The 26,939-nt window shown below is 43.0% G+C and overlaps 1 protein-coding gene across 5 annotated transcripts in view; it reads left to right on the top strand.

Annotated features, from left to right (window-relative positions):
• Window positions 1–26,939, top strand: part of LOC112230789 (microtubule-associated serine/threonine-protein kinase 3) — a 177,950-nt gene that overhangs the window by 112,280 nt on the left and 38,731 nt on the right. For 4 of the 5 annotated variants that reach the window (XM_024397078.2, XM_024397079.2, XM_024397082.2 and 1 more), the window contains one exon: window positions 26,078–26,166. In XM_024397078.2, coding sequence (XP_024252846.1) covers window positions 26,078–26,166 — 89 coding nt within the window. Of the gene's footprint in view, window positions 1–722; window positions 1,237–26,077; window positions 26,167–26,939 lie in introns of those variants that run through there. The other variant, XM_024397080.2, reaches the window with a different exon arrangement.

A 26,939-nucleotide genomic window follows, 5' to 3' on the forward strand; every position in this document is an offset into this window, starting at 1 on the left:
TATGTATCTCCCAAGGCTCTTCAGGTGGAGCATACACAGTCTAACATGAACCTGGCTGAGATCACTGTTGACTCCCGTCATGCCATGCTATCTGCTGTGGAGTGTGTGGCTGCATGCTTCTCCTCCTACCCAACTGCCTGCCTAGCCCCCCTTCTCACAAACAAACGTGCAAGCTGATCTCAGCCAACTGCCAAGACTGTGTGTATGTGTGCGAGTCTGTGTGAGTGCTTGCGCGTGTCTGTGTGTACGTGCATGTGTGTCTTATCTGACCCATTTGTTTACCTTTAGTCCCCTGTATGTGGCCTGTTATCTTCCTTTAAGATAGTCCAGTGGGCATGAGACAATGGGATCAAAGGGTGGCAGGAGTTAAGATGAGATTGTCTGTCATGAAGTGAGTCAGCCTCTGTCTCACTGCCTGCTTAAGAACAAACTGTAGTAAGGAGGAACTATGGAAGAGAGGGGGGAAGCCTGGCTGCCTTTAATAGAGGACAACTGCGGAAAAGCACAGCGTTTCCATTTCAAACAGGACCTGCTTAAGATCGGCCAGCCCATGAGGCATTTTGGAGGGGAGCCAGATTGCGAAAGCTGTGAGTGTACCGCAATGTCTGCTGGTGATGCAGCACTGCTCTGACTCACCCCCCCCCGCTTGGGACGCGGAGTGGTAGATGCCGCCTGTTACATGATATGGAGCATGTTGAGCTGGTAGGGAGAGAGAGAGAGAGAGAAGGGTGACTGTATGGGATCTGGAAACAAACGCACAGAGAATGGAAAAGCAAAAGTCAGCTTTTATAAGGTGTCATATCCCGGTCGTAGAGGCTTATAAGCTAACCTGATTCAAACAGTGTTCCCTGGAGTACTTTTTTTATTTTTCATTTTTTGGAACTGCACTTAAAGGACGCTGCAGTGTCCACTCTGCCAGTGTGTGTGTATGCCGCAGCTGGCTGCAGATGTGTCCGAGCAGCAGAGTAAGTTTGGAGCCTTGGAGGAGGATGGGGGTTATTCAAGTGTTGGCGCTTGTCGCCGGGACTGTTGTTGTAGGGGACGGGTCGCCCCCCATGTCCATAACACCCGGCGCTTCTCATCGCCGGGTCTTTTGAGACCCCCAGTCCACGTCCCGCTTCCTGGAAGGGGCTGGCATGACTTTGGCACAATGTCGGACTCCAGTCTGTGGACGGTTCTCTCCAATTTTACCATGCCACACTTTCTCAGCAGGGCCAGGCTCAGACGATCCAAAAGGTAAACTTGATGACAAACTGTGTGTTTTGTTCAGTGAGTGTAGGTTTGGTTCTTCTATCGGTCATATGTAGGCTACTTGGGACTTTGTAGCCAGAGTTGTTTGAAGAATTCAGAGATGAGTAGAAGAGCAAGCCTATTCTTCTACCTTTTGAATTGGACAGACCAGTGATTGACCAGTAGTGAATGTGTTGTTGCCTTGTCGGGGTCATCTGAGATGTTTTATGCTGACGTTGACCCGGGTCAATAAGTTGGGTGTTACTGCCTACGTATTGTGTGTGATTGAGCCTTCTGGCACTGTAACGCCAGTTGAGTGTTTGATTGCTTTCAAGGCAGTATCTCGTGGGCCATGCACTCTATATAAAGGAGTATGATTAACCTGTCTCCTTAAGATGGAACAGGGGAGTATTGACTTTTAGGAATATGACGTGAAATGTGATATCTGGTACCTCTCATCTGTTACCTCCATTAGAACAGAAGCCACAATTTATTTTTTTATTTTTTTACAAACTCTTCCCATGAATACTGTAGGTGTGTCTTAAAGGTTATCGAGTTTGAGCTTCATACAATGACCTTTCATTGAAAATTCTTCTCTCTGTAGCACTACATCGTCCAGAGGTTTGTAAGTTTCATCGCTCTTCCTCACATGCCAGTTTTTTTGTGTAAACTGGTGCACTTGGTCCAGTCCCTCCTGAAAGTCGTATTATTTATATTCCACGGGTTGACCTATTTTGTACTAAAGAACGGCTTCATATCAGATGATGTCCTCACTACTCTGCATATTCAGGACATGCTGTACTGCACTCTGTAATCTATTCCTTTCATCAGAAAATCACCAGGGGGCTTTTTTCAGTATAAAAACATAGAGTTATAGGAGTAACTGAAACAAATTGAGATAAGAGGCTGTTTAGTTTATTAGGATCCCCATTAGCTACTGCACATACAGCAGCTACTCTTCCTGGGTTCCACATAAAACGTAGAAATACATGACAAAGTTCAGAACAGTTGTAGACAAGAACAACATAAAGTAATTGAATTTTGAATTCAAAATACAAGATAAAATAAGAGTTATATACTCAACAAAAATGTAAATGCATTTTATTTTATTTTACTTGAGTTACAATTCATATAAGGAAATTATTCAATTCAAATAAATAGTTAGGCCGTAATCTATGGATTTCACATGACTGGGAATACAGATATACATCTGTTGGTCACAGATACCTTAAGATAAGGTAGGGGCATGGATCAGAAAACCAGTCAGTATCTGGTGTGACCACCATTTGCCACATGCAGCACGACACATCTCCTTCGCATAGAGTTGATCAGGCTGTTGATTGTGGCCTGTGGAATGTTGTCCCACTCCTCTTTTAATGGCTTTGTGAATAGCTGGATATTGGCGGGAACTGAAACACGCCATTGTACACGTCGATCCAGAGCATCCCATATGTGCTCAATGGATGAGTGTGCAGACCATGGAAGAACTGGGGCATTTTCAGCTTCCAGGAATTGTATACAGATTCTTGCGACATGGGGCCGTGCATTATGCTGTAACATGAGGTGATGGCGGCAGATGAATGGCAACGACAACGGGCCTCCAGGTCTTGTTACAGTATCTCTGTGCATTCAAATTACCGTTGATAAAATGCAATTGTGTTTGTTGTTTCTAGCTTATGCCTGCCCATACCATAACCCCACCGCCACCATGGGGCACTGTTTGCAACGCTGACATCAGCAAACCCCTCGCCCACACGACGCCATATTCTGCGGTTGTGAGGCCGGTTGGACGTACTGCCAAAATCTGTAAAATAATGTTGGAGGCGGCTTATGGTAGAGACATGAACATTAAATTCTGTGGCAACAGCTATGGTGGACATTCCAACAGCCATCATGCCAATTGCACGCTCCCTCAAAACTTGAGACATATGTGGCATTGTGTGTTGTGTGACAAAACTGCACATTTTAGTGGCTTTTTATTGTCCACAGCACAAGGTGCACCTGTGTAATGATCATGCTGTTTAATCAGCTTCTTCATATGCCACACTTGTCAAGTTGATGGATTGTCTCACTAACTATATGGGGCGGCAGGGTAGCCTAGTGGTTAGAGTGATGGACTAGTAACTGGAAGGTTGCAAGTTCAAATTCCTGAGCTGACAAGGTACAAATCTGTTGTTCTGCCCCTGAACAGGCAGTTAACCCACTGTTCCTAGGCCGTCACTGACAATAAGAATTTGTTCTTAATGTAGCTTAGAAATGTATTGAAGAAAATCTGAGGAAAACGCTACCGAAGTTCTATCAACACATCTCCTATGCTACTCTCGCATCGAGCACTCGTGATCATTACTTCTCCCTCTTCCGGGGTGGCTACAAGTTCCTCCTTTGCCCTCCCTTCAGCAAATCAGATCTCCTCTCCATTTTGCGCCTCCCCTCCTATAGGCAGAAAGTTAAACAGGAAGTACCTGTGGTAAAGTCTGTTCAACGTTAGTCTGACCAATCGCAATCTATTCTTCAAGATTGTTTTGATCATGCGGAATGGGAAATGTTCCGGGTTGACTCTGAAAATAGAATCGATGTATACACTAACTCGGTGACTGAGTTCACCAGGAAGTGTATAGAGGATGTTGTTCTCACTGTGACTATTAGAACTAATCCAAACCAAATATGGATATATGGCATATGCCAAACTGAAAGCACTAACCACCACATTTAATCACGGCAAGGTGACTCGGAACATGGATATGTACAACTGACCAGCTACAGTATTCCCTCTAAGGCAATCAGAAGCAAAATGACAGTACAGGGATAAAGTGCAATTCAATGGCTCAGACACAAGACGTCTCCACAATTCATTATTTCACTGTTAATATTACAGAACCTTTGTTTTTTTTTAAATTCACAACTTAATGTATCCATTTAAATCTGAAAATAAAGGGCTTTGACAAAATTATTGACACCCTCGACTTAATATTTGGTAGCACAGCCAATCAAGCGCTTCCTATAGCCATCGATGTGCTTCCTGCACCTCTGTACTGGCAGTTTGGCCCACTCCTGGTTTGCTGTGCAAACTGCTTCCATCCTTCTTACAAGTTGTCAATGGGATTCAGATCTGGACTCATTGCTGGCCACTTCAGAATAGTCCAGCGTTTTTTCTTGAACCATTCCTGGGTGTTTTTTGAAGTGTGTTTGGGGGTTATTGTCCTCCTGGAAGACCCATGACCTTCGACAGAGACTCAACTTTATGACACTGGGTCGGACATTGCGCTCCAAAATGGCTTGGTATTTTCCTGATTTCATAAGGCCATGCACACGTTCAAGTTCCAGTGCCAGAGGCAGCAAAGCAACCCCTAAACTTCACTGAACTGCCTCCATGTTTGACTGTAGGGAAGTTATTTTCTTTGAAGGACACATTTTGTTTTTACGTTAATTTTTAATTTTTTTAAATTCAACAGTTTTCTGGAAGAAATAGTGTGTTTGAAAAAAGTGCATGGGACTCCTTATTAAGGAAAAGCAAAACACTGAGCCGCCGACGTGGGCCACTGCCGCTCACGAGGACTGTGAACTCTCGTTCTCCGTGGCCAACATGAGTAAGACAATTAAGCGTATTAACCCTTGTAAGGCTGCCGGCCCAGACGGCATCCCAAGCCACATCCACAGAGCATGTGCAGACCAGCTGGCTGGAATGTTAATGGACATATTCAATCACTCCCTATCCCAGTCTGTTGCTTCAAGATGTCCACCATTGTTCCTGTACCCAAGAAAGTGAAGGTAACTGAACTAAATGTCTATTCATCATGAAGGGCTTTGAGATGTTAAGGATCATATCACCTCCTTGCCCAACACCCTAGACCCACTACAATTTGCATATCGCCCCAACAGATCCACGGATGACTATATCGCCATCACACTCCACACTGCCCTATCCCATCTGGACAAGAGGAATACCAATGTAAGAATGCTGTTCTTCGACTACAGCTCAGCCTTCAACAACATACTGCCCTCCAAGCTCATCACTAAGCTTGGGGCCCTGGGTCTGAACCCCTCCCTGTGCAAATGGGCCCTGGACTTCCTGACAGGCGATCCCAGGTGGTGAAAATAGGCAACCCCAGAAGGGTGCATGCTCAGCCCCTTCTTGTACTCCCCTTTCACCCATGACTGCATGGCCATGCACGTCTCCAACTCAATCATCAAGTTTGCTGATTGCCAACACCGACGAGACAGCTTGCAGGTAGGAGGTGAGGGCCCTGGCAGACTGGTGCCTGGAAGATTACCTCTCCCTCAATGTCAACAAAATGAATAAGCTGTTCATGGACTTCAGGAGACACCAGAGAGGGCACACCCCCACTCATATTGACGGGACCGTAGTGGAGATGGTGAAAAGCTTCCGTCACTGATAAGCTGAAATGGTCCAGCACCTGTTCAACCTCAGTAGGCTGAAAATATCTTGGCCCCTAAGACCCTCACAAACATCTAAATATGTGCCATTGAGGGCATCCTGTCAGGCTGTATCACCACCTGGTACGGCAATTGCAACGTCCTCAGGGTTCTCCAGAGGGTGGTGCGGTCAGCACAATGCATCACCGGGGCACACTGCCTGTTCTCCAGGACATCTACAGTACCTGGTGTCACAGGATGGCCAAGAAGATCATCAAGTACCTCAGCCACCCGAGTCATGGCCTGTTCACCCCGCTAACATCTAGAAGGTGGAGAAAGTACATGTGCATCAAAGCTGGGACCGAGAAACTGAAAAACTGCTTCTATCTCCAGGCCATCGGACTGTTAAATGCCCGGTACTCTTCCCTGCACCTTACGGACTGCTGCCTTCAGAAAGTATTGACTTTTTTGAACATTTTGTTGTGTTACAGCCAGATTTAAAAATGTATTAACTTATTTTTTTGTGTCACTGGCCTACACACAATACCCCATAATGTGAAAGTGAAATTATGTTTTTAGAAATTGTTACAAATTAATAAAAAAATGTAAGGCTGAAATCCCTTGAGTCAATAAGTATTCAACTCCTTTGTTATGGCAAGCCTAAATAAATTCAGGGGTAAATATTTGCTTAACAAGTCGCACAATAAGTTGAATGGACTCGCTCTGTGAGTGATAGTAACACAAACACAATAATAGTGTTTCAGATTATTTTTGAATGACTAGCTCATCTCTGTACCCCACACAGAATTATCAGTAAGGTGCCTCAGTCGACCAGTGACTTTAGATTCAATCAGAAAGACCAGGGAAGTTTTCCAATGCCTCACAAAGAAGGGCACCTATTGGAGAAAAAAAAGCATAATAAAGCTAACGTTGAATATCCCTTTGAGCATGTTGAAGTTATTATTTATACTTTGGATGGTGTATCAATAGACCCAGTCACTACAAACATACAGGCGTCTTTCCTAACTTAGTTCCAGGAGAGAAAGGAAACCACTCAGGGATTTCACCATGAGGCCAAAGGTGACTATAAGTTACAGAGTTTAATGGCTGTGATAAGATAAAACTGAGGATGAATCAACAACATTGTAGTTGCTCCACAATTCTAACCTAATTGAGAGTGAAAAGAAGGAAGCCTGTACAGAACATGCATCTTGTTTACAATAAGGCTCTAAAGTAAATGTAAAAAATGCTGCAAAGAAATGATCATTATGTCCTGAATACGAAGTCTTATGTTTGGGGCAAATCCACACAACACATTACTAAGTACCACTCTTCATACTTTCAATAATGGTGGTGGCTGCATCATGTTATGGGTATGATTGTCATCGGCAAGGACTATGGAGTTTTTTTTTTAGGATAAAAAGAAGTGGTATATAACTACTGTAAGCACAGGAAAAATCCTAGAGGACAACCTGGTTGTCTGCTTTCCAACAGACACTGGGAGACAAATTCACCTTTCAGCAATAACCTTAATCACAAGGCCAAATATACACTGGAGTTACCAAGCGACATTGAATGTTTCTGAGTGGCCTAGTTACAATGTTGACTTAAATCGGCTTGGAAAATCTATGGCAAAACTTGAAAATGTCTGTCTAGCAATTATCAACAACCAACTTGTAAGTAAGCATTTCACAGTAAGGTTGTATTTGGCACATGTGACAAATTTGATTTTGAACTTAAGAGCTTGAAGAATTTTTGGAAGAATGTGCAAATATTGTACAATCCAGGTGTGCAAAAGCTCTTGGAGACTTACCCAGAAAGACTCATTTTACAAATGTTATCATTTCTATTCCACTTTGGCATTACTGAATATTTTGTGTTGATTGTTGACAAAAATTACAATTAAATCCATTCTAATCCCACCTTGAAAAAGTCCAGGGGTGGGAATACTTTCTGAACAAGGGTAAATTTTTAATAATGTTTACATATACTATTTTACCCTCTTTACCCCCAAAGTATGTGGACACCAGCTCATAGAACATCTCATTCCAAAATCATGGGTATTAATATGGAGTTGGTCCCCCCCTTTGCTGATATAATAGCCTCCACTCTTCTGGGAAGGCTTGCCACTGAATGTTGGAACATTGCTGCGGGAACTTGCTTCCATTCAGTTACAAGCGCATTAGTGAGGTCGGGCACAGATATTGGGCGATTAGACCTGGTTGGCGTTCCAATTCTTCCCAAAGATGTTTGATGGAGTTGAGGTCAGGGCTCTGTGCAGGCTAGTCAAGTGATTCGACACTGATCTCGACAAACTATTTCTGTATGGACCTCGCTTTGTGCATATGTGCATTGTCATGCTGAAACAGGAAAGGCCCCCCCCAAACCGTTTCACAAAGTTGGAAGCACAGAATCATCTAGAATGTCATTGTATGCTGTAGTGTTAAGATTTAGTGAGCTTTACACCACCACTCGGCATTGCACATGGTGATCTAAGAAATTTGACTTGTTGGAAAGGTGGCATCCTATGGCGGTGCAACATTCAAAGTCAGAGCTTTTCTGTAAGGCCATTCTACTGCCAATGTTTGCCTATGGAGATCGCATAGTTGTGTGCTCGATTTTTATATACCTGTCGGAAATGAGTGTGGCTGAAATGGCCAAACCCACTATTTTGAGAGTTGTCCACATACCTTTGTATATATAGTGTATATACCTTATTCTAGTTAAGGCTGATACTATATAACTACTGCTATACACACCTTTTCTATACTGTCTGTCTCACACCATTTTATTTTTTATATATATATGACATTGCTCATTCTGTTCTTAATTAATTTCTAAACATTTTTGGGGATGTGTGTATTGTTAGGTATTACTGCACTGTTGGAGCTAGAAACAAAAGAAAGTTGGTGCACCTTTGATAAAATCTGCAAAATGTATGTGTACGCAACCCATTTTTTTTTTGATGCCCCATAGTGCATTAGCATCAAATAGCTGGAAAGGGAGAGCACGTCATCTCGCTCTCCCTCTCTCTGTCTGCTTCCCTCTTGCTCCTTCTTTCTGTGCTGTGCCTGTCTGTTGTATATTGGGCTGATGTCAGCTCACCTGACAAGGAAGCAAAGCTCGAAGACGTAAAAAAAAATTAGATGAATCATGACTTCTTGTTGTTGACATGGGGTCAAGATAAGAAAGGCTTTGGATATTCTTGGATTGGAAAGCAAAGCAGTGTTCTAAACTAAGGAAAGGAATTTTAAAGCCTTGCTAAACTAAAAGCTAGTGAATGCAGGAAATTCATGTAATAGAGTGCACGGACAGCACAACAACTTTCAAGACAAATGCAGAGCGATTTCCACACAATTTGTCTCTCAGCAGTGTTCCTTTGTTGCCTCTCAAAGAAGACTAAGTGTGTGATGATTTTTTTTTTATTATAGAAAATGGTATTTCATACACTGAAGTTGAGGAACAATAGAAAGTAATTCTACTTTGACAGTTGATAACTTGAGAAAATGGCCCTTGATTGCTTTGGTACATGTACTGGGGAGCTCTTCTTTGTCTACACCCACTCAGCATCGTTCACACCCTCATAACTTCTTGCGTCGAGCAATCCCGTATCCGGGAGCGTAATCATAGCCTCAAGCTCATTACCATAACGCAACGTTAACTATTCATGAAAATCACAAATGAAATGAAAGAAATATATTCACTCACAAGCTTAGCCCTTTGTTAACAACGTCATCTCAGATTTTCAAAATATGCTTTTCAACCATAGCTACACAAGCATTTGTGTAAGAGTATTGATAGCTAGCATAGCATTAAGCCTAGCATTCAGCAGGCAACATTTTCACAAAAACAAGAAAAGCATTCAAATAAAATAATTTACCTTTGAAGAACTTCGGATGTTTTCAATGAGGAGACTCTCAGTTAGATAGCAAATGTTCAGTTATTCCAAAAAGATTATTTGTGTAGGAGAAATCGCTCTGTTTTGTTCATCACGTTTGGCTAAGAAAAAAACCTGAAAATTCAGCCATTACAATGCTGAACTTTTTTCCAAATTAACTCCATAATATCGACAGAAACGTGGCAAACGTTGTTTAGAATCAATCCTCAAGGTGTTGTTCACATATCTATTCGATGATAAATCATTCGTGGCAGTTGGGTTTCTCCTCGGAAGCAAATGGAAAAATACACGCAGCTGGAGATTACGCAATAATTGCGACAGAGGACACCAAGCGAGCACCTGGTAGATGTAGTGTAAAATGGTCAATCTTCCAATGATATGCCTACAAATATGTCACAATGCTGCAGACACCTTGGGGAAACGACAGAAAGTGTAAGCTCATTCCTGGCGCATTCACAGCCATATAAGGATTCATTGGAACACAGCGCCTTCAAAATCTGGGAAATTTCATCTTGGTTTCGCCTGTAGCATCAGTTCTGTGGCACTCACAGATAATATCTTTGCAGTTTTGGAAACGTCAGAGTGTTCTCTTTCCAAAGCCGTCAATTATATGCATAGTCGAGCATCTTTTCCTGACAAAATATCTTGTTTAAAACGGGAACATTTTTTTATCCAAAAATTAAAAAGGGCCCACTATATCGAAGAAGTTAAACCTTAGCCCCAAGCATCTCTTTAAGGATTCACATGCGCTAAACAGAGTGAGTAGTGTAGTACACAACCAAAGATTCAAGACTAAAAGAAATAGCCTACAGTAAGGTAAAACTTCAGGTAAAAATACACTATCTAGTCCTTGGCCTACAGTGGATCCTCCTTTAGAAGTTGCGAGCTTATGCCACGGGACTTAGAGGTAATATGTGGTTTAGTATGGTACCCTGCGTCACCACTTCATTGCTCCAGACCAGTGCAAGGGGGAGTTAGATCACTGATTATGCTTTGGGTCCTACTGTGTCTCTGACAATGAATGGGCGACATAAGCCTAAATAGAAACTGATAATTGTTCATGATCTCTGTATTACTTACTAAAACTGTTGTTACAGTAAGGTTATTATTTTTTTATTTTATTATTTTGCTCTTACTGTAGTACTTTAGGCCTCTCCCGACCGGTCACGTTGTACAGTGTCTGAGTGGTGCAACGGTCTAAGACACTACAGATGCTGGTTCAATACCGTGCCTCCCTTGACTGGGAGACCCATGACTAGGTTTTTGGTTGTTCTCCCTCTAAAAACAGAAATAGATCATTCTAAATAACAAACTGGCTTTATTTACAAATTAGTCTCAATGTCTCACCCAATGTTCAATAAAGGCCTTTTCTCACTCATTTTACATTATTTGAAAACAAAATAATCTCCAAAATATTACTAATAATGGCGCTGACTAGGGAAACGTTCCTGCTGTTCTGTTCTTAGTGCCAGTCTGCACGTTCAAACTAAATACCAACATTTATTTTGTCATGGATCCTTTACAAATTACTATGGGAATAAATATCACTGAATTACAGAAATATCCTCTATGTAATTATTGGGAGAGTCACGTCATATTTTTCGATATAGTGTATGCGATATGAGTCTCACTAGTGTTGAGTAATGTGCTGTTAAAAGTGGGACTTATTTATTTAAAGAGCATAGTAGTTAGAAGCAATAGATTAAGGCTTTTGCTTCAAATCCTATTTTAGCACCATTTTGCGCTGCTCTGAGACAGACGGGCATGGGGACTGGTCTTGTTAAATCAATGAAATTTTAAATTTGACTGAATCTCTGTTTGGGTATTGGTTAGACTATAATTAGAAAATGAGGGTGCAGAAATGTTATGCTCTTAGTGTAACCATTATTTAACTAGGCAAGTCAGTTAAGAAGAAATGTGTATTTACAACGACAGCCTACTCTTTAATCCCCATCAGGGAGTTTGGTCTGGTCTCCCACGTGCCTTGCCCGCAAGACATGGGGATTCTTTAGCTAAATAGTACTGTACTGCCGACCGTCACATTGTACAGTGCCATATTTTCCATTCCGTCCTAACAGAAACCAAGAGGGTTTTTAATTTTTCTTGGAATGGAAACACCATAATATTAATTAAGCAAGTGCCAATCAAAAGTTGACACACCTACTCATTCAAGGATTTTTCTTTATTTTTACTATTTTCTAATAACACATATGGAATCAGTTAAGAACAAATTCTTATTTACAAGGACAGCCTACTCCTTCCTCCCCATCGGGGAAATTAACCCCAGTCTCCCGCGTGTCCACATTCTCTAGTACAGCCATTATTGAAGGTACTTGAGGTCACCGAGGATGTCTGGAAATGGCCTGCTCTCCCTTATGTAAGGAATTAGGCATTTTCCCATTTTTACTACAATATGTATTGTAGGCTGTGTTTACTTGTCAGACTGCACAGTAGCCTAATTAACAAATGCAGGTGGCTTATATCTTCAAAATGCTTTAAATGATTTATTATCCAAATGTAAAAGCATATACTATACATCTTCATCAGCATCTTTATGCTTTCAGTATTAAAATGATACTCTTTCAAAATGCAGATGTTGATTTAGTTATGGATCCATAACAAATTATTATGGGAATAAATATCACTGAATTGCAGAAATATTGGAACAACGTTGTCTAATGAAGGCAAAAAAATTAGTTTCTTACTGGAAAATACTCTTTCAAACACATGGCCACGTTGTACAGTGTCATTATGGCTATTAGCAGGGCTATATTTTGGCATTTATTCAGATTTCAATCGTTAACTGTTGTTATTTTTTTAAACAAAATCATCTCAAATATCGTTATATATAGTCTTCACGCTGTGGATGTCTATTTTAGCAATGTTTCACGCTGCTCTGAGACAAGGATGGAGAAACGTAAATGTTCAATTATATTCCATGATATTCTTAAAATATATGTTGACTGAATATAAGCAAGTGATGTCTGCTAAATAATCAAGTTAGGTTTCTCCAGAAATAAATAAACACACACAGCCAATTTCCAGCCAAAGAGTCACAAAAAGCAGAAATGGAGATAAAATTGACCACTAACCTTTGATGATCTTCATCAAATGACACTCATAGGACTTCATGTTACACAATGTATGTTTTGTTCTATAAAGTTAATATTTATATATCATGCCAGGTAGTCCTGATGCATGGTGCTAGGGCTCAGGTCCTCCGAGAGAGAGAAAGAGAGAATTAGAGAGAGCATACTGAAATTCACACAGGACACCAGATAAGACAGAAGTACTCCAGATATAACAAACTGACCCTAGCCCCCCGACACATAAACGACTGCAGAATAAATACTAGAGGCTGAGACAGGAGGGGTCAGGAGACACTGTGGCCCCATCCGATGAGACACCCGGACAGGACCAAACAGGCAGGATATAACCCCACCCGCTTTGCCAAAGCTCTACACAATATTGTGCTGCTGATGCCAGGTGCCATAGCAGTCTCTTTCTGCTGTAAAGCAGAGGGTCACCAAGCATGTGGCGCAGGTGATGGGGGACTTAATTTTGCAAAGAACACAGCGACGCCTCCATGCTGTGCCCTTTTGGCCCTGAGGCACATCCATGCCTGCAGAAATACATTTGGGCAGATGAACACCACTTGTGGCAGGAGATGGATGAACCAGCTTCAGTGGGGGATGGACACCTTGGCACTGGGGGCTCCCATTCGTAGTCAGTGTCACTGTGAAAGAAAATGTTCAGTTAGAATAGTTTCACATATGAGCCCTGTATCAACAAGTATAATAAACAGATAATATAATAAACAGATATATATATATATATACTCTCTCTCTATATATATAATATATATTTTATTTATTTCACCTTTATTTAACCAGGTAGGCTAGTTGAGAACAAGTTCTCATTTGCAACTGCGACCTGGCCAAGATAAAGCATAGCAGTGTGAACAGACAACACAGAGTTACACATGGAGTAAACAATTAACAAGTCAATAACACAGTAGAAAAAAAAGAGTCTCTATATACATTGTGTGCAAAAGGCATGAGGAGGTAGGCGAATGATTACAATTTTGCAGGTTAACACTGGAGTGATAAATGATCAGATGGTCATGTACAGGTAGTGATATTGGTGTGCAAAACAGTATGGGGATGAGGTAGGTAAAAATGGGTGGGCTATTTACCGATAGACTATGTACAGCTGCAGCGATCGGTTAGCTGCTCAGATAGCAGATGTTTGAAGTTGGTGAGGGAGATAAAAGTCTCCAACTTCAGCGATTTTTGCAATTCGTTCCAGTCACAGGCAGCAGATAACTGGAACGAAAGGCGGCCAAATGAGGTGTTGGCTTTAGGGATGATCAGTGAGATACGCCTGCTGGAGCGCGTGCTACGGATGGGTGTTGCCATCGTGACCAGTGAACTGAGATAAGGCGGAGCTTTACCTAGCATGGACTTGTAGATGACCTGGAGCCAGTGGGTCTGGCGACGAATATGTAGCGAGGGCCAGCCGACTAGAGCATACAAGTCGCAGTGGTGGGTGGTTTAAGGTGCTTTAGTGACAAAACGGATGGCACTGTGATAAACTGCATCCAGTTTGCTGAGTGATATATATATTATATATATAGAGAGAGAGAGTACAGGGAACATAAGGTTGAATATATTATGACAGACCAGCTAGATCTACTGTCTTTATTATATTACCAACAGACCAGCTGTATCTACTGTCATTTCACTTTGGCCATTGTTGTGGGCCTGCCCTCCCCTCAACAGCCTCAAATAGGCTATTTCATGTGGGTTGGGGTGGGGCAGCAGACACACGCATCTCACATTTCATGACATTACATGTTTATATATTGCTTCTAAAAAAAAAATTTAAAGTCACAAATAATATTTTATATTATTAATTTCAAACAAGGGCATTACCATGAGAAGAACTTACCAGTCCAAAACGATGTCCTCTCCCGTTCAAAAAATATTCCTACACTTGGGAATCGCTAAATGAATCGTCCTACAACAATCTCTGTCTCACTTTCCCAATCAATTTATTCTAAAATTGTGTGTACATCTGTATATCTAGACTTAGATTTAGCTTTCCCTGACTTAGTCGCCATAATGATTGATATATAAACAGCTGAATATGCGAAACAATGCTGTGCGTAATATGTGTTGCTCCTTCCGGTATGAAACTTCAATAGCGAATTACTCTCTTTACGTCGGAGCTTACTACATGGGTTGGTCTTGCAACACATAAACATGACCTATTGACGTTTACCTCAGCTCATTGGCTATCTACCCAGCTAGATTTCAAGACGATCAGTGGTCATTGTGTTAAAATACAGTCAATCAACGAAACAGCTGGCAAATCATTGGTGCACAATGATTTCATTACTTGTTGTCTTCAAATCGGTATCTTTCAGTCAATACGTCCCGCGAAATGACCCATCAGGTTTGATTGTGTTACAAACAAACATGATTGTGTTACAAACAAACCAGTTGATTGCAGTGAAACCAAACATGACTGGAAAAGTCACGTTCTGTGTGGGTTATTTACCTGAAATGTGTCGACGGAATTCACGACACAAGCGGTTCACAAAATGTTTCGTGTTAGGCTATAAAAACGGATTTTATCAAACAAAAGACCATTCATTGTGTAACAGTGGCTACTGATACATGTATTACATAAGGATGCAGTCGATGATATAGAGTACAGTATATACGTATGCATATGAGATGAATAATGTAGGGTAAGTAACATTATATAAGGTAGCATTGTTTAAAGTGGCTAGTGATATATTTACATCATTTCCCATCAATTCCCATTATTAAAGTGGCTGGAGTTGAGTCAGTGTCAGTGTCAGTGTGTTGGCAGCAGCCACACAATGTTAGTGGTGGCTGTTTAACAGTCTGATGGCCTTGAGATAGAAGCTGTTTTTCAGTCTCTCGGTCCCAGCTTTGATGCACCTGTACTGACCTCGCCTTCTGGATGATAGCGGGGTGAACAGGCAGTGGCTCGGGTGGTTGATGTCCTTGATGATCTTTATGGCCTTCCTGTAACATCGTGTGGTGTAGGTGTCCTGGAGGGCAGGTAGTTTGCCCCCGGTGATGCGTTGTGCAGACCTCACTACCCTCTGGAGAGCCTTACGGTTGAGGGCGGAGCAGTTGCCGTACCAGGCGGTGATACAGCCCGCCAGGATGCTCTCGATTGTGCATCTGTAGAAGTTTGAGTGCTTCTGGTGACAAGCCGAATTTCTTCAGCCTCCTGAGGTTGAAGAGGCGCTGCTGTGCCTTCTTCACGATGCTGTCTGTGTGAGTGGACCAATTCAGTTTGTCTGTGATGTGTATGCCGAGGAACTTAAAACTTGCTACCCTCTCCACTACTGTTCCATCGATGTGGATAGGGGGGTGTTTCCTGAAGTCCACAATCATCTCCTTAGTTTTGTTGACGTTGAGTGTGAGGTTATTTTCCTGACACCACACTCCGAGGGCCCTCACCTCCTCCCTGTAGGCCGTCTCGTCGTTATTGGTAATCAAGCCTACCACTGTTGTGTTGTCCGCAAACTTGATGATTGAGTTGGAGGCGTGCGTGGCCACGCAGTCGTGGGTGAACAGGGAGTACAGGAGAGGGCTCAGAACGCACCCTTGTAGGGCCCCAGTGTTGAGGATCAGCGGGGAGGAGATGTTGTTGCCTACCCTCACCACCTGGGGGTGGCCCGTCAGGAAGTCCAGTACCCAGTTGCACAGGGCGGGGTCGAGACCCAGGGTCTCGAGCTTGATGACGAGTTTGGAGGGTACTATGGTGTTAAATGCCGAGCTGTAGTCGATGAACAGCATTCTCACATAGGTATTCCTCTTGTCCAGATGGGTTAGGGCAGTGTGCAGTGTGGTTGAGATTGCATCGTCTGTGGACCTATTTGGGCGGTAAGCAAATTGGAGTGGGTCTAGGGTGTCAGGTAGGGTGGAGGTGATATGGTCCTTGACTAGTCTCTCAAAAGCACTTCATGACGACGGAAGTGAGTGCTACGGGGCGGTAGTCGTTTAGCTCAGTTACCTTAGCTTTCTTGGGAACAGGAACAATGGTGGCCCTCTTGAAGCATGTGGGGACAGCAGACTGGTATAGGGATTGATTGAATATGTCCGTTAACACACCGGCCAGCTGGTCTGTGCATGCTCTGAGAGCGCGGCTGGGGATGCCGTCTGGGCCTGCAGCCTTGCGAGGGTTAAAACGTTTAAATGTCTTACTCACCTCGGCTGCAGTGAAGGAGAGACTGCATGTTTTCGTTGCAGGCCGTGTCAGTGGCACTGTATTGTCCTCAAAGCGGGCAAAAAAGTTATTTAGTCTGCCTGGGAGCAAGACATCCTGGTCCGTGACCGGGCTGGATTTCTTCCTGTAGTCCGTGATTGACTGTAGACCCTGCCACATGCCTCTTGTGTCTGAGCCGTTGAATTGAGATTCTACTTTGTCTCTGTACTGACGCTTGGCTTGTTTGATAGCCTTGCGGAGGGAATAGCTGCACTGTTTGTATTCGATCATGTTACCAGACACCTTGCCCTGATTAAAAGCAGTGGTTCGCTTTCAGTTTCACGCGAATGCTGCCATCAATCCACGGTTTCTGGTTAGGGAATGTTTTAATGGTTGCTATTGGAACGACATCTTCAACGCACGTTCTAATGAACTCGCACACCGAATCAGCGTATTCGTCAATATTGTTATCTGACGCAATACGAAACATCTCCCAGTCCACGTGATGGATTCAGTCTTGGAGTGTGGAGTCAGCTTGGTCGGACCAGCGTTGGACAGACCTCAGCGTGGGAGCCTCTTGTTTTAGTTTCTGTCTGTAGGCAGGGATCAACAAAATGGAGTCGTGGTCAGCTTTTCCGAAAGGGGGGCGGGGCGGGGCCTTATATGCGTCGCGGAAGTTAGAGTAACAATGATCCAAGGTCTTTCCACCCCTGGTTGCGCAATCGATATGCTGATAAAATTTAGGGAGTCTTGTTTTCAGATTAGCCTTGTTAAAATCCCCAGCTACAATGAATGCAGCCTCCGGATAAATGGTTTCCAGTTTGCAGAGAGTTAAATAAAGTTCGTTCAGAGCCATCGATGTGTCTGCTTGGGGGGGGATATATACGGCTGTGATTATAATCGAAGAGAATTCTCTTGGTAGATAATGCAGTCTTCATTTGATTGTGAGGAATTCTAAATCAGGTGAACAGAAGGATTTGAGTTCCTGTATGTTTCTTTCATCACACCATGTCACGTTAGCCATAAGGCATACGCCCCCGCCCCTCTTCTTACCAGAAAGATGTTTGTCTCTGTCGGCGCGATGCGTGGAGAAACCCGTTGGCTGCACCGCCTCGGATAGCGTCTCTCCAGTGAGCCATGTTTCCGTGAAGCAAAGAACGTTACAGTCTCTGATGTCCGTCTGGAATGCTACCCTTGCTCGGATTTCATCAACCTTGCTGTCAAGAGACTGGACATTGGCAACAAGAATGCTAGGGAGTGGTGCACGGTATGCCCGCGTCCGGAGTCTGACCAGAAGACCGCCTCGTTTCCCTCTTTTTCGGAGTCGTTTTTTTGGGTCGCTGCATGGAATCCACTCCGTTGTCCTGTTTGTAAGGCAGAACACAGGATCCGCGTCGCGAAAAACATATTCTTGGTCGTACTGATGGTGAGTTGACGCTGATCTTATATTCAGTAGTTCTTCTCGACTGTATGTAATGAAACCTAAGATGACCTGGGGTACTAATGTAAGAAATAACACGTAAAAAAACAAAAAACTGCATAGTTTCCTAGGAACGCGAAGCGAGGCGGCCATCTCTGGTGGCGCCGGAAGTGATCCAGTGATTTTTCAGGGAGCCACATCAATTTACAGAAATACTCATAATAAACATTGATACAAGATACAACTACCATGAATGGAATTATAGATACACTTCTCCTTAATGCAACCGCTGTGTCAGATTTCAAAAAAAACTTTACGGAAAAAGCACACCGTGCAATAATCTGAGTACGGCGCTCAGACAACAAATCAAGCCATACAGATATCCGCCATGTTGGAGTCAACAGAAGTCAGAAATAGCATTATAAATATTCACTTACCTTTGATCTTCATTAGAATGCACTCCCAGGAATCCCAGTTCCACAATAAATGTTTGTTTTGTTCGATAAAGTACATAATTTATGTCCAAATACCTCCTTTTTGTTCGCGCGTTTAGCCCAGTAATCCAAATGCTCAATGCGCGATCACTTAGTTCAGACAAAGTCAAAAGTTGTATTACAGTTCGTAGAAACATGTAAAACAATGTATAGAATCAATCTTCAGGATGTTTTTATCATAAATCTTCAATAATGTTTCAATCAGAGAATTCCTTTGTTTTCAGAAATGCAATGGAACTCAAGCTAACTCACGTGAACACGCGTGGTCAGCTCATGCCACTCTGCCAGACCACCGACTCATTCAGCTCCCATTCCCCCCTCCTTCACAGTAGAAGCATCAAACAAGGTTCCAAAGACTGTTTTAGTTTATTTTATTTTTACAGGGACAGTGCACATTAAGCAACGTTTCAGTAAAAGTGCCTGTTTTAGCCAGCCAGTTAATTTATTATTATTAAAAACAATTACAATATAGACAAACATTGAGCAGTGAGCACACGCAGCACAACATAGGACAAGCAAGACGTAGCATACAGACAGAGCAACAGAACAAAAAGCAGACAAAATTTATAAAAGCAACAAAGTGTTTCCACACCTCACAAGCTACAGACAACTGACAACATGGAAAGCGGCAATACACAGCTAGGGATTATTTTCACAAATCTGATTGACTTTTATCCATGTCTTGCATCCATGCATTTTGTGAAAGTGTGATATGTGGTGCAATTGTGTGTCTGATGGCAGTGTATTCCAGACATGGGAAGCTCTCACAGAGAAAGTGGATTTACTAAAGGTGCTTTTCCTTAAGGGAACTATACCGTCACCTCTCATGGCAGACCTTGTGGATCTGCTGCCATATGTTTGGGTTTTCTGTTTAACAAAAATACTGAGTGGAGGGGGAGAAAGGCCATTTAGGATCTTGAAGACACGACAAGACATGCGTCTGTGTATTGGACAAGATTTTCCCAACTCAGGAGCTCATGCTTTCTGAGGATGTAACAGTGATGATGGCTATTGGGCTTCCTATCAAGCACTTTACGAGCCTGTTTGTAGACAGACTGAATAGGTTTTAATGTTGTACAGCAAGCTTGGGCCCAACTAGTTGACATCTAGTGGAAGCCTTAGGAAGTGCAATTTGACCCCATAGACACTGTATATTTGATTGTCAAATAGTTGACTTCCTGGTTGGATTTCTCCTCAGGTTTTTGCCTGCCATATGAGTTCTGTTTTACTCACAGACATCATTCAAACAGTTTTAGAAACGTCAGAGTGTTTTCTATCCAAATATACTAATAATATGCATATATTAGCAACTGGGCCTGAGTAGCAGGCAGTTTACTCTGGGTACCTTATTCATCCACGCTACTGAATACTGCCCCCCCTGACACCAAGAAGTTAACATGTCTTTCCTTTTGAAGTAGTGCCGGTGACCTTGCTTTCTGAAACGGGTCACATGTTGTCACAGCTCCTAAACCTGGCATTACCTTTTTCACGCAAAAAAACCCCGCTAAGTTCCATTGCGGAAGAGATCGATGGCTGGCTAGCTAGCGAAGTGCCGAATTCACATGGAGAACAACAGCGCCAGTGAATGAGGCTACGACAGACGGGTTTTGCAAATCACTGAGACTTGCAAACCTAGCATGGAGCTGTTCCAGGAATCTCATACATCTGCAGCATGCAGCACACAGCTTACAGTCAGCACTGGCCTACTTTCTCTGTATCATCTTTGCCCAGGGCTCCTTTATCCCCAGTTTGAAGCATCATTAGACAATCATGTTTCTTACTTTTCTCTCCCCCTTTCAAAGCTGTCATTCTGAGCTGTATACCATGTCAAAGGAAAATAACACTGATGAAGGCTGTCATTCTGAGCTGTATACCATGTCAAAGGAAAATAACACTGATGAAGGCTGTCATTCTGAGCTGTATACCATGTCAAAGGAAAATAACACTGATGAAGGCTGTCATTCTGAGCTGTATACCATGTCAAAGGAAAATAACACTGATGAAGGCTGTCATTCTAAAATGGGTGTTGATTTTCAACATTAGAGAAGCCTTTGTCAATGTCCATTTGTACTCCAAGAGTGGCACAATATCCCTAATATAGCCTAGCCTGTACTGTGTAGTGGCAAAGCATACCACCATCCAACTGCCATAAAACAATACGCTAGCTAGAATCATGTTGCTGTTGCCTGGCCCGGTAACTGCCTCTCCAGTTAAAGACTGTTCTGATTGCTTTGTGGGGGTAAACTTTCTCTATGAGAATGGGGACATAGAGTGGGGGACTTCAGGAGTAGATTGAGCAGACGTTTGATCACAATACTTTAGGGGTGTGTGTGTGCAGAGATGGGCCGTTGTGGGTGTGTCCACTGGGCAGAAGGGTGGCACTCTCTTGGTGTAAATAGACTGGGTTAAACCTGATCCTCGTTGAATGAGCACATGGGAGCCGGATATTATTCAGTTGGCTATCCTGATGAATGTTTCATGGCTGGGAGCCACATCCTGGGTCTTATTCATATGGCACCAAATTGAAGAACGTACCCGAAATAGGGAGGACTTACTTGAATTTGTCCAATAAGAAACGCTTGTTTTTGTTTTCTGTTGAAAAATGTTTGCTACGCTGTTCCTTAATAAATACGACCCTGATGACAGCAGTTCTCTGTCCCCACCTGATGACAGCAGTTCTTTGTCCCCACCTGATGACAGCGGTTCTCTGTCCCCACCTGATGCCAGCAGTTCTCTGTCCCCACCTGATGACAGCGGTTCTCTGTCCCCACCTGATGACAGCGGTTCTCTGTCCCCACCTGATGACAGCGGTTCTCTGTCCCCACCTGATGACAGCGGTTCTCTGTCCCCACCTGATGACAGCGGTTCTCTGTCCCCACCTGATGACAGCGGTTCTCTGTCCCCACCTGATGACAGCGGTTCTCTGTCCCCACCTGATGACAGCGGTTCTCTGTCCCCACCTGATGACAGCGGTTCTCTGTCCCCACCTGATGACAGCGGTTCTCTGTCCCCACCTGATGACAGCGGTTCTCTGTCCCCACCTGATGACAGCAGTTCTCTGTCCCCACCAAGAAAGAGCCAAGATAGGGCTTGGGTTTAGTTTTCTTCTGATGGTTCTTTGGTTTTGGTCTAGGCTCTCCTGATTGACATTTCACAATGGCCCGGCCCATTGTGAAATGGACCGGGCCACATGACTGACCAGGAGTTTCCATAGGTGAAAATCCCTTAATGAGTTTGACATAAGGGTAATGCCAACTCATTTCACCGTTTTAATCCATAGACATAATATAATATCTTCTCTCTCAAACCCTTCCATAGAGTTATTAATGCTCTACCAGTTGGTAAGTCTGTACAAGGATAATGTGGTTCTTATTATTATCATGGCTTGTAAGACTTGTCATAAGCATGTATGACCCTCTTATGTCAAATCTAAACAATGCTGACTTAATGACAACTGTTTGACCACCTCAAGTCATATCTTGTGAGGCTTTTTTCGTAATTCCTTCATTCCACAGTTGAAGACAGCTGTATAAGACGGAACCCTACCATTATTGTTATTCATCAGCCAGCCTCCACATGAACAAACACTTAAAGATAAATTGGCTTGTTCATTAGAAAACGATCTCTCTATCCTCTATGACCATGTCACACTGTTGGCTCTGTGAAAGCATTATTTTGCCATCTCTGAAATCCTATTGTCCTTTGGTATAATCAGACAAAAAGCATATGGTATTATGGGGGCCTGTGTCCAAGCCAAACAAACAACATACTCCTGTGGATTATGTGTTGGAAGTGAGTTTAGTGAGTTCTCTAAGCCCACAAATAAATGTAGGATTCTGCTGATTTATAACGTGGCTATTGATTCACTTAAATGCAAATTCCACCAAAAGCGTCCCTATGATAACATGGAAGGACATGCAATGGTTCCTTCATGTGCAAGGAGCTAGGATATTCACAAATTCAAACAAACTATAGTTGACTTACTCACATTGGCACCTCTGTAACAGCTTTTGAGATGTATACTGAACAAAAATATGAACGCAACCGGCAAAAATGTCAAAGATTTGACTGAGTTACAGTTCATATAAGGAAATCAGTCAATTGAAATGAATTAATTAGTCCTTATTCTATGGACTTCACATGACTGGGCAGGGACACAGCCATGGGTGGGCCTAGGAGGGCATAGGCCCACCCAATGCAGAATGAGTTTTTCCCCACAAAAGGGTTTTATTACAGACATAAATACTCCTAAGTTTCATTAGGTGGTTGGTCTCAGACGATCCCACAGGTGAAGAAGCCGGATGTGGATGTCCTAGGCTGTCATGATTCAATGAAACTCATTCTTTCATAGGTATTATTCTTGTCCAGATGGGATAGGGCCGTGTAATGGCGATTGCGTCATCTCTGGACCTGTATGGTCTGTGTGCAAACTGAAATGGGTCTAGGGTGTAGGGCCTCCCGGGTGGTGCAGTGGTCTAGGGCACTGCATCGCAGCGCTAGCTGTGCCACAAGAGAGTCTGGGTTCATGCCCAGGCTCTGTCGGCCGTGACAGGGAGGTCCGTGGGGCAACGCACAATTGGCCTAGTGTCGTCCGGGTTAGGGAGGGTTTGGCCAGTAGGGATATCCTTGTCTCATCGTGCACCAGCGACACCTGTGGTGGGCCGGGCGCAGTGCAAGCTAACCAAGGTTGCCAGGTGCATGGTGTTCCCTCTGGCAAATTGGTGCGGCTGGCTTCCAGGTCGTCTGTCCCGAGCCTATAAGGGAGTTGTAGCGATGAGACAAGATAGTAATTACTAACAATTGGATACCACAAAATTTGGGAGATAAGTGGGTAGAATTTATAAAAAGAAAAGAAAAAGAAATGGGTCTAGGGTGGCCGGTAAGGTGACGGTGATATGATCCTTGCTTAGCCTCTCAAAGCAGATCATGATGACAGAAGTGCTATGAGGCGGTAGTCATTTAGTTCAGTTATCTTTGCCTACTTTAGGTACAGGAACAATGGTAGCCATATTGAAGCATGTGGAAATATGGCTGAATTTAAACAATGTAGTTATTCCCTCACCTAGTCTATCGGAGTGCAAGATTGAGATTTATTGATTCTACAAAGCCTTTCAGATCTATGTGAAGTGCCAAGGGTAGATTTGGAATTGAGCCATTATGTTGAAAATCCTACGGCAGAAAAATGGCTAGTGTTCAGAGGAGAAGGGGTGAATGCCTGAAGCACACCTAATGCAATCCTCTCACATGGCAGTGACTCCTCACTGAGAGAGCATTAAGATCGGAGCACCCCTTGGTGCAATGTCAACTGTAGCAGCTGCCTCGCCACAGACCTGACAGACAGCCAGTGTGCGTGTGTGTGACACACCGAGTATACTCCTGTATATGCTCGTCTGTGGAATGACACTGTCCTCTAGCCATGATGCGGCACACTACTGCGCCGTACTCTCACTCGCTCTCTATCAAAGCCTCAGCTCCTATCCTAAAACACTGAAATGGACAAGATGTCTAGTTATATTTACACTGTATGAAATGTGCTTCAATGTCAGCATAATACTCTGTGAAATGACATGGCTCTCTGCTGAGCTGGAGGTTGCGCAATAACAGTCTCATTGAGGTCTGACCTTGCAGTGAATTGTCCCATGTTTTAAGGAATGGGGTATTTTCTCATTCTATGTCATCTGGGAAAGCTATATACTGCAGCACGATGTGGGTATTGATGTCTGTAGTGAAAATACACTGAGTATACAAAACATTAAGAACACCTGCTCTTTCCATGACATCAACTGACCAGATGAATCTAATTGTATTTGTCTCTTGCACCAAATACAACAGGTGAAATGCTTACTTACAAGCCCTTAACCAACAATGCAGTTTTAAGAAAATACCTTTTTTTTAAAAGAAAGAGATAAGAAAATGAAATAATTAAGGAGCAGCAGTAAATAACAGTAGCGGGGCTATATACAAGGGGTACCGGTTCAGAGTCCATGTGCAGGGGCACCGGTGTCGAGGTAATTCAGGTGAAAGCTCAATGATCTCTTATTGATGTCACTTGTTAAATCTACTTCAATCAGTGTAGATGAAGGGGAGGAGATGGGCTAAAGAAGGATTTTTAAGCCTTGAGACAATTGAGACATGCGTTGTGTATGTGTAATTCTTCAACATCTTGCTAGCTAGCGACGATAGCGAAGCCAGCTGCAGTCACATATTGGTGAATGGAAATGGGGCTTCAGTCAGCTGATCGTTAGAGTTTTTATGGTTATGACGGTTATTTTATTTTCACGACTGTCTTCATCCATAACCGTCAGTTACGTCAGTTACACAGGTATACGGTAATTGTGCCAGCCCTGACTAGCCCTATATTTTGTGTGTTCAATGAATATGCAAATTGACCTTCCCCAATAGAATCATCACTTACCTCTTTCTACATGAAAGTCACCGTTAACTGAATTTGCTCACTACCAGCTGTGCAGTATTTTTAGCTTCCTCCGGGTGTAGAATCAGGTCTGCAGTGTGTAATAATCCACAGACGAGGCCCATCTTCGACTAACCAGAGGCAGTAATGAGGACGTTTTTCATTATGAATCTGTTACTCATGTTGCTGAGACTGCCTGGTCATATAGTGCTCGGGGGGTTATAATGATGTTTAATGGACCCTGCTGGTTGGGGCCTGCTAGGACAGGATTGGCCTATAGGAGATATCTGGTTGGTCACATTGGCTTATAGGAGAGACATGGGCTGAGTTTAGACAGGCAGCCCAATTATGATAATTTTTTTCACTAATTGGTCTTTTGATCAGCATTGAAAAAGATCTGATGTGATTGGTCAAAATACCAATTAGTGGAAAAATATCAGAATTGGGCTGCGTGCGTTAACGCAGCCATGGTGGGTCACATTGGCCTATAGGAGATTATTTGGTGGTACCTTCTGTGGCAGATTGGCCTATAGGGGAATATCTGGTGGGTCACATTGACCTATAGGAGAGATCTGGGCCTCTAGAATTGGGTTATGTGGACTTGCAAAGCTCTAGGTAGAAGTTCCCCACAGATGTAGGGTCACCTTATTCTGCTCCAGCCCTAGCCTTCCCTTAGGGGGAAAATGGCATCTAGGGCAACTTCATCATACTCCAAGTGCTAACCTATATCAAACTAAGAACGAGGGAAAAAGTGTTGAAGAGTTTCCATGTCTTTAATGTTTTTCTTTTACAGTGTGTACTGGAAGTCATTTTTGTGGATGTGAGTGATGTATTGGTGCAGTGAAATGTCAAGTGCATCTTAAGTAGCTACGATTACATCTGGCATGTTTACTTAGACAATAAAACACTCTGACTGACTCACTGGCTGACAATGAGGCTTTGTTGCCTCTTTCTCACCAGTTTAGCTGTCTAACCTCTTACTGTCTGTGTTTTCATAGCTGCAGGACGAGCAACAGAAAAAGCCTGATAGGAAGTGGTCAGTCTTCGGCGCTTCCGCGACCTCACTCCCCCCTCTCATCGCATACAGGTAAGGCTTGTCTGTGTGTGAATAATTGTTGTACTGTACAGTACAGGCATCTGTATTGATGGGTGTGTGTGAAGTGTCCGATTGAGTAAAAGACAGAATGAATGTTGTGCTTGCAAAGAGGCTTTGGTTGGCCAGTGTTCTACCCCTGAATGAAGGCCATTGTCTGTGGGTAAATGCAGAAGCAGTCTGGAAACGGAACTCTTCAGGAGTGCAATCTGTTTCTGATTCATTAGCCACCCGCAAGATCCTCCTCTGTCTCGCTCTCTCTGTAGACCTTTGCCACAACACACGGTCTGAAATGTTAGCAACCTGTCTTCTACAACAAAAGTGACAAACTAGCTGTTTCTGCAAGAAATATTTTCCAATAATTTTTTATTATAATGGCAAATGCTTTCATTGAAACTGATTTCAAAGGAGGATGGAATCTGAAAATAATGTAAGACGATGCGAAATACAGCACATCTCTCTGATGGTACAACTATTTTAGTAAAGTTTTAGTTGTAGCCTGGTGTCCAGATGCAAGTGAGTCTAGGCTACTTTGGTCCAAACTGTAAACTGAAGGCAGTCTAACTGCATTATTTCAGAATCATACTTAAAAACATTGACAGTGAAAAATAATAAATCAGCACATTATAGTTGGGTTGCACATAAGACAAAAGGCAAAAGCAGGCTTGAGTAAACAATAGGCTTTTCGTGGTACAGCCAAAGACGAGTCTCTGCTGCCAATGGTTAAAAAGGGTGAGTGCTCTGTGCTATCGGAGCGCTGGCATTGG

The sequence above is a fragment of the Oncorhynchus tshawytscha genome, linkage group LG33 (genome assembly GCF_018296145.1).
Source record: "Oncorhynchus tshawytscha isolate Ot180627B linkage group LG33, Otsh_v2.0, whole genome shotgun sequence".
NCBI lineage: Eukaryota > Metazoa > Chordata > Actinopteri > Salmoniformes > Salmonidae > Oncorhynchus > Oncorhynchus tshawytscha.